Source organism: Biomphalaria glabrata, chromosome 12, assembly GCF_947242115.1.
Source record: "Biomphalaria glabrata chromosome 12, xgBioGlab47.1, whole genome shotgun sequence".
Taxonomy (NCBI): domain Eukaryota; kingdom Metazoa; phylum Mollusca; class Gastropoda; family Planorbidae; genus Biomphalaria; species Biomphalaria glabrata.
This window is the reverse complement of record NC_074722.1, coordinates 26,814,196-26,823,144: the sequence shown is the minus strand read 5'-3', so window position 1 is coordinate 26,823,144 and position 8,949 is coordinate 26,814,196. Positions and strand designations below refer to the sequence as shown.

The following is an 8,949-nucleotide window of genomic DNA, read 5'->3' as shown; positions in this document are numbered from 1 at the left end:
AGGGGAAAAACTCGTGTCATGAGGTAGAGGAAAGAGGGGACATTACTGTCAACTTTGTCAGAATTTTGGCCTAACTGTCTTTTAACGTTTCTATCTCCCCTTCTGCTTGACACTAGTGAAATCTAAGTCCAATGTGTAAGTCTTGGTTTCAATAACTGAATTGGAAAAGAAAGATACAAACAAGACTTTAAAAAACTCTAGGTCTATTGGCTGAGTCAATAGTTTTCTTGTTTTCTGAGGAATAGTAAAAGAGTTTGGGTCTTTTTAGATGCCTCCTTTATTTACTGTACTGCGGGCGACAACAGCTGGTCAGCCTACCAAACAGCTGACCCTTCTTTTAAACGGAAGATCTGCTGGTCATTGTGTTAACTAAGCTTAAATTTGTCATAGGCGGCACATTTTATTTCTGAACCCACGAAAGAATTCCCGAATAACTCCGACACCAAGACATATTGTTTTAAACTACATCGAAAAAAAAATGAGATATAAATGTACAAGAAAAAAGGATCTTAAAACTATTAGTTAAGGTAAACCAAAAAGGGTCACGACCTGATGCAACGTGCTGGCACCAGTGTTCGAAATACATTCTTCAGGCATCACTTAATCAGGGCAGAGTACCGATGGGATGGAAAGAAGTTACTGTTACTCCCCCCTATTTAAAAAAGGAGAATGGAGTGGGTTGCCTGAATCAGCCTGAAGTTACGTTTGTGAATTATCTAATGAAGCCTGACTAAACCGTTTCCATTGACAGGTGATGGATGAGACATGGCGGCTCAGAAGCTTCCATCACTTGGAACTCTCCGCTTCCTAAGGCGATTCATTCTAAAAAAATGGGTTCTCTGATTTCTCACTTCCGCTGATTTGAGCTCCAGGTCGATCTCAAGGAAATATTATTTAGTGGAATCATCTAGGTGTTAAATATGTTACTGCCTACGACAGCTCCTACAAATATATGGCAATCGTATTGCAGAGAATTCTTTATATCTTAGAATGTTCAGACGAGGCTGAATTAAAACTGTCCGGATAAAAAAAAAAGACAAAACACACAAGAAACACAGAGAAACTGATTGAATGCCATAGAGGCGTAAACTTTTATTGTTTCATTCTTAACAAAGTTTCATTTAGTTGTAAAATAAAACATTCATATTACTTTTGTTTACTCTAAAGAAAATTGCTGTGCGTTGTCCAAAACAGGGTTAGGGTAGGCAGACACTTAAACAATGATTATTTAAGTTCACGTAACAGTCAAGCTTAGATAAAAGCATTCAATTCAATAAGCGGACGTAATATTTTTTAACCATTTAGAAAGAGTTGTTATTGTTACATGATGGCCCAGTTCAAGATATCTTACAGCTATAAGAAATACTGTGATGACCATCAATCTAAAAAATTATTATATTCTATTTATTCACAAATTATGGGGATAAAACTTACAATAGTTTAAATGTTTCTTATTTACTGATTTAGTTTTTTTTTCCAACAATGGAGATTCCTTTAAGCTATTTCTTAAAGCTTACAAATACTACAGGTAACTTTGTTGGTTTAATTTAAATGTAATTGTGAATGCTTCTAAATGCTTCTAAATGTTTCTGGAAACTTCGGGATCTCGGTAAAAGTTTCTGAATGTTTCTCACAATTCTTAAATGTTTCTTTTTTTTGTTGAATGTTTTGGAATTTTATTGAACGTTTCAGTATGTAATATTTCTGAATGCTTCATAACTTTTCTTTACGCTTTTTTATGCTTCAAAAGCTTTCTGAAAATGAAGTGTTTCTAAATGTTTCTACATGTATTCGAATCTTTTTTACATTTCTGAAGGTTTCTGAATCCTTTTTTTTAATATGTAGTGAATTTTTCTCCTTACTTTGCTGTTATGTATACATTGATAAAAGATATAAAATAAGTTAAATGTTACGTTTATTCCAATGACCCAGAGGCCAATAGACTGAAGTCACATGACTCTCTAGTTTGCAATTTTGCAAATGTTCGTTTTGAATTCCTGTAGTAAAAGTAAAGTTCCCCTTTCAGACCATGCGATCTCTAGGGCAGATGATATAAAAATGATATTTCTGTGGCCCAAGGTCAACGAGGGTGTCATGTGGCCAGCACAACGACCACCCATCTTATCTTTTCTCCAACTAATGTCAGGACCCATTAGAGCTTGGTTGACTTCAGGCACCCAAAGATCCCTTAATAAGCCCAGTCTTCACCAGGATTCGAACCCTGGACACTCAGTTTAATTGATGTGCATACTTTTTAATTATCTACTTTACGTGAGTTATTTGTTTTCTAATCCTAGAAGTCGAACATTTAAGTCATTCAAGAAACAGAATATTTGTGTATACACATTTCAACGAAAAAAAAATTTTTTTTTTTAATTTATATTTTGCAATAAAATAAAAGGCTTAAATTACATGATACATTTAGAAGAATAATGTGATAAACTTTATATATAAATATTCACACACGAAGTAGCGTTTAGTACACATTAGAAATAGCATTGATAATAATTTGATCACAAAACTAGAAGTATGTAGATGTACAACATTAGAAACAGTCAAAACATCACCAGGTGAAACGCCCCTGCTTAAAGAGAATGTAACAAGTGTGACCCAGAAACGTACATAATAAACTAGAGCTGAGAACCGGTTGAAAAAAATATACATAAAACATTAAACAAGAATATTAAGATCTATTTACATACACACTGGGATAGATGTTTGGTTTGGGTTTTTTATATGCAGAAACAAGCTGGATTAAGTGATATTTTAAAAGAATGAGAAAGTAGGGCCTATAGCTCACATATTTTTAATTAATTATATTTGTAACTTATTTTCAAAAGCTTAGAATGAAACTAAGTTTTACCTCACAATAAATAAAACTCCTGGATTCAGTCAATTATTTTGAAATATCTGTTATTCGTTTCTTTGTGTATTTAACTCAAAGTTTGATTAGAATAAGCTCAAATGTGTTTAAAATATTTATAATAGGAATTAGGGCTAGCATAAAATTAGGTACTCATTTCTTTGTAATTTGATTTTTAAAACAACCTAGAGTTCTTTATTAAACTTTGATGTATTCATTCATACATTGATTCACCTAATCTAGAACATAAAATGAAAGTTTTAACAACACTTTGAATTGTTTTCTTCTGAGTGGAAAATACAGTAGCTCATTAATCTCCATTCTTAGTACTAGTTGAAATTTAGCATAATTATTCATTGTTAACCAATTAGTTAAATTAATTATGGTAAGTAATTACGTATTTTTAGAACAAAATAAATCTTACAGCATTAAGAGATATGGCTATAAAGGAAGAGTTTACCCTTGGATTTAATGTTATTTCTTTTTAAGTCATTTTTTCTATTTTAGATTTCATTTGTTTCTCAAGATTGAATTGAGAGGAACAGATATTTGAAATATGTTTATTTCTATTGAAAATTGAACTACAGAAGATTAATTAAATATACATTAGCCTATGTAAAGCTTATATTGCTATTTGAAAAAAAAAGATTAATCATTTAATATATTTAATATAACGATGGGTAAATATTAATATTCATTTCTAGACTGTAGGCCTAACATAACTGTTTGTCCATTGTGTGGTTTCTAGTGTGATAATTATTTTTAGTGATAAATAAAACCAACGAAAAAAAAAATCTCATTACACCATCCACAATAAATCATTCATATGTAGATATTAATATAAAATAATTAAAACATTTAATATTATCCAAAGCTTTGTTTAGTCTTCGCCAGTATACAAAAATTAAAAAAAAAAAATACCAAGCATAGTATACAATTTTTGTAAAGAAGCATAAATGTATTGAGGTTAGATCTAATATTAGATCAGTACTTCAAGGGGGAGAGAACAATATGGATTTAACGAGAAACGTGACAGTATGTTGATATTATGCATTTGACAAAGACAAATAATCTTTCAGGAGCAATTAAAATACAGAACTAGTAATATGTACAGCAGACATGAATTTGAGCATAGCAAAAGAAAATGACAATCGGAAAAAATAACTGCATTCAATTCGTGACATTGTCATTCAGAATCATAGCACAACAGTAGACAGGGGCACTAACCTATTTTAATGATAGTCTCCCTTTGGCTAGTGCCTGGTTTAACAATACATCAATAGAGAAGAAATCCAATATAAATGTATGAATTAAAATAATAATACAAAATAAAATCAAATAAAATAGCCAAATACAAAAGGCCCATTTGTTTTTTAGATTACAAATGAACAAATTATTACTCATCATTCCATGTTCATCTGAATTGTTTCCTGTATTGTCGTCTTCATTTCGCGCTTTCAAATTTTCCAAATTTTCTTTATCTCTCACTCTCTCTCTCTCTCTCTCTCTCTCTGTTTCAAAATTAGCGCATCCGAATCACTTCTATAAAGTTTTTGATTTTATTTCAAATCTGATTGCGAATTTCTCATTAGTATGAACACTTTAAAGAATGCCGGGAAGATATTTGTACAAATGTAAAAATAAAATCTGGTCAGAGTTTGAAAGAATTATTTTGTTTTAAAAAGAAAAAGGAAAATTTTTTTTAACATTCACGGGTCCAACACATCCATGGCACAGCAGACAGTATTGCACTTTGATCCCACACAAGTCACATGATAAAGCACCTTCGTGAAAACAGCTGTGATTATCCCGAGCCAGCCATGTCAAATAACTTTCAAACTTCTACATCAACACACTAGAAATTCAGGGCCGGCCCTAGGCGAAGTGAATTCAGTAGCCCCCAATGCAATAGGGGGGAAAATTACTATATTTTGCGCAATTTATTTAAAACCTAGAGTACTCTAACAATAGCATTGAGCACAAGTTTCACCATTTCTTCTCTAAAAACGTTGTTTTGAGTCTTGTGCGAGGCCCCTAGTAGTTAGAGGGGCCCCTACCAGTTAGAGGGGCCCCTACCAGTAGGAGGCCCCAACCAGTTGGAGGCCCCTACCAGTTGGAGGCCACAGGCAACTGCCTAGTTCACTTCATATGTAACATTTCCTCACCCCCGTTTCCCAGTCTCCACCTTACAAGACTAAGCCCTAGAGGTCTAAAGAGGGGATCCTCTTCAAGTTAACATACATCCAGATCTAATTGTGTACATAAATGTGCAGCCAAGACATAGGGAGTTTCCAAGTTTCTGAGATCAAACAAAAGGGATGGAAAACTATTCGCTATGACTTACAAGGGGTACACTTCATACAAATCTTTGTTACGCAATACATATGAATATAAGATGATTGATGACACAAAAATCAAGACACAAAACCAAAACAGGATAATTTATTAAAGACACCATGGATTCACAATAGATGGATAGTTATTGAAACTAGTCATAGAGTGTGATCGATTGAACATTGCAACAAAACGCTATTCTCAGACATTTAGAAGATGAAGTTCATATATTAGATAGTCTACGATTGGATGTAAGCAATCGTCTTGAAAAAAATGTACACCTTAATGAATATTATTTTTTTAATAGTAGCAGGAAGTGTCTATGGTTAAACTAAGTTGTCTTCAAGACACTGTCTATGGTTAAACTAAGTTGTCTTCAAGACACTGTCTATGGTTAAACTAAGTTGTCTTCAAGACACTGTCTATGGTTAAACTAAGTTGTCTTCAAGAAACTGTCTATGGTTAAACTAAGTTGTCTTCAAGACACTGTCTATGGTTAAACTAAGTTGTCTTCAAGACACTGTCTATGGTTAAACTAAGATATCTTCAAGAAACTGTCTATGATAGAGCTAAGATATCTTCAAGACACTGTCTATGGTTAAACTAAGATATAGATATTTCCAACACTGGTACTATGTTTATATCGTCTCCCCCCCCCCCCCCTCCTGCAGGCTCCACTCAATTTGACACGGCATGGCCAGAGCATCAATCACGTGATCTAAAACTAAGTTGGCTATGCAATCAACCAAGCAGTTAATGTCAGGCTATACAAAGTCATTACAATAAGGGGACTGTACAACAGTATAAAGGCATGAGAGTAGCCGTTCTAGTTTGTATCCATTATGTATCACCTCTTCCTTATTCATTACATGGTTATAGTACAAATAAATAGGACATGTATTGAAATGTACATTACAATGACAAGGTTAAACAGAAAATAGATAATGATTTCTTGATGAAAGGAAATAAGATTACATTGATAAATCATTAAATATGATGTACAAGCAAATTATTGTTACAACATTGTACACAGTCATTCATAGTATTCCAGGCGTATATCGAATTTCTGCTTAAACAAACAACAGGTAAGGGCATTCTCTGACATCGTTTAGGATAATATTAAATATTTGTAGACAGTTTATCGACTCTCCAAAAGTTGATGTAAATGACTTTTAACATCCTTTAAATTTATGAAAAAGTTGTCTCTGAACACTCAATGAGAATGTCAATAATCAGAGATCTAAACAGCTGGGCCCATACGTTTAAGAAAAGTAAGTGTTTCTTTTATCCTTTATAGATTCAATGTCTTTGACTGGTCTAACCCTAACCCTAGCCTTAACCTTGAATTGTGCACTGGAATGGGAGTTTAACCTTTTCATCCAAAGAGCTTTTCTAACGGCAGTCTACACTCCTCAAGAGTGACTACCTAAACCTGTCCAAGTTGATCAACTATGGTTTCTTTATCCTTTGTCCTGGTAGTGTAACTCGTAGGAAGGATTTCGTGAAATCCTAGGAACACATACCACAGAGCCACAAGTCACCATGAAACAAAGGCTACAGGTCAGCCACCATAAGACAAAGGCTACAGATCACCCACCATAAGACAAGAGCTACAGGCCAGCCACCATAAGACCAAAACGCGTTTTTCTATCCTGTCGCTAAATTTTTGTATTATTTATTTATTAAAACCTATTGGCTTGAATGTTTCAATCAATTTCTCCCTTGTTGAAGATACAGTGTTAAGAAGTACTTGTTCTTAGTATACAGTGTTAAGAAGTACTTGTACTTAGTATACAGTGTTAAGAAGTACTTGTTCTTAGTATACAGTGTTAAGAAGTACTTGTTCTTAGTATACAGTGTTAAGAAGTACTTGTTCTTAGTATACAGTGTTAAGAAGTACTTGTTCTTAGTATACAGTGTTAAGAAGTACTTGTTCTTAGTATACAGTGTTAAGAAGTACTTGTTCTTAGTATACAGTGTTAAGAAGTACTTGTTCTTAGTATACAGTGTTAAGAAGTACTTGTTCTTAGTATACAGTGTTAAGAAGTACTTGTTCTTAGTATACAGTGTTAAGAAGTACTTGTTCTTAGTATCTTCTAGGAATACTGCCAAAATCTCACTTGGCTTCAAGGAGTTTTGATTTTGTGTGCCAGTGTCTGTGTACATTGCAAGCCTTCCAGATTCAGAACAATAAAAGGAATTAAGCTTTTCCGATGACATTTTATTTCTTTCTTAGCTCTTAGAGCTTAACTTTTCCACCTAATTCCTACTCCCCCCCCCCCTCCAAATTTGCTATCCGAAATTTCTCTACATTCCTGGCATGTGATGGTTAAAAAGAAAAATTGAAAACATAACAATCATCTAAAACAGAATTATATAGTGGCTGCTGACACTTAGATAGGAAAGAAGAACACAAAAATCTATTCGAGTTTAAGTGCAACAAAGGTAAGTATGATCTTTATGACTTTTGGGTCAGACGTATAAAACCATGTCGCATTGAATATCTACGCTTACTTTTTGAAGGTAGTGAAGTCAGTGTGTATAGATTCCCCCACCCCCCCCCCCCCACCCCCAATAATAGCTTGCAATACTTCTGAATTTAATTACAACCTTCTAGACTAGAGCCTGTCTTTTGTTAGGTGATCAAAACGACCTGATAGAGTCATTATAGGTTTAAGTCAGTATTTAAAAAAAATTGTTTTTATTTCAATGAAATTGTATAAGTAATAAAACCTAAAGTGCCAATAATTGGGAAAAATAAATAATACCAATTTTATAACTGTATTTATTATTATTTAAAAGTATTATAAACATATTTCTTTTAAACTGTAGGAACTGTGTTTATGTCAAAATTAAAATTAATTCCTATTAATTCGGGCTAACATTCTATTACTCCAACTAGCATTCAGCATGTTAAATAGTATAAATTTGTCAAACTTGATAGCAGCACTGTACTAAAACAGTTGAATCACTCTTTCTTTCACATCCGCAGCAACCGGGAATGATAATGATGATGAAGGTTGTGCAAACATCCATGACTTAGCAATCTCGAATGCCTCGCAAAATGGACAGCACAAACTACAACTCTGAAACGAAATACAGAAATGGTTTTATTTAAAGCGATAATAATTACCTCAATTTTATGATAATAAGAAAATTAGGCTACTTAGTACTATGATAACATAGTTATAGTCAGGGCTTTTTAATAGACTTATAATGTCTTCATAACGCCTGAGATCTAGTCTAACTATGACAAAGAACGCAAACTTTGTTGATCCATTCTGCATTCATAGCTCAAAACTAACATCGACCTCCTACACATCTATTACAATGGAATTGAGTGGTGAATACGACTAAATATTTTCAAAAGTTGAATCTAATGACCCAATGTCCAGTTGTATGGTGGAGATCCGTGTTTAGTTCAAGTAACAAAATTACGAAATAAATATATTTTAATCCTTCGAGTGGAAATAATGAAAAGATAATGACACTATATATTAAGCAATAATAAATTTACAGTAGCTTACTTGACATGAAGCTTGAAGCTTATTTAATTTTTTTGTTCCGTATTGTACAAGGAAAAAATTGTACTTGACTAATGTGGTGGTGTAACTATGCAGAACGAAATAGGTGGCCGCTATAAAGTTTGATAGATTATTGTAAAATCTTCTATTTTCATAAGCTCTTCCCTGGCACAGTGGTTAGTGTGCTGGCTTGAGGAGGCTTAAATAGGCTTGAGCCGCCGAGTTCGA

At 33.3% G+C, this 8,949-nt stretch overlaps 1 protein-coding gene across 5 annotated transcripts in view; it reads right to left on the bottom strand.

Moving 5' to 3' along the window:
* Positions 1-1,064: 1,064 nt before the first annotated feature.
* Positions 1,065-8,949, bottom strand: part of LOC106079083 (collagen alpha-1(XII) chain-like) — a 171,696-nt gene continuing 163,811 nt past the window's right edge. For all 5 annotated transcript variants that reach the window (XM_056007152.1, XM_056007149.1, XM_056007150.1 and 2 more), the window contains one exon: positions 1,065-8,283. In XM_056007152.1, coding sequence (XP_055863127.1) covers positions 8,276-8,283 — 8 coding nt within the window. In that variant the 3' untranslated portion in view covers positions 1,065-8,275. The remainder of the gene's footprint in view (positions 8,284-8,949) is intronic.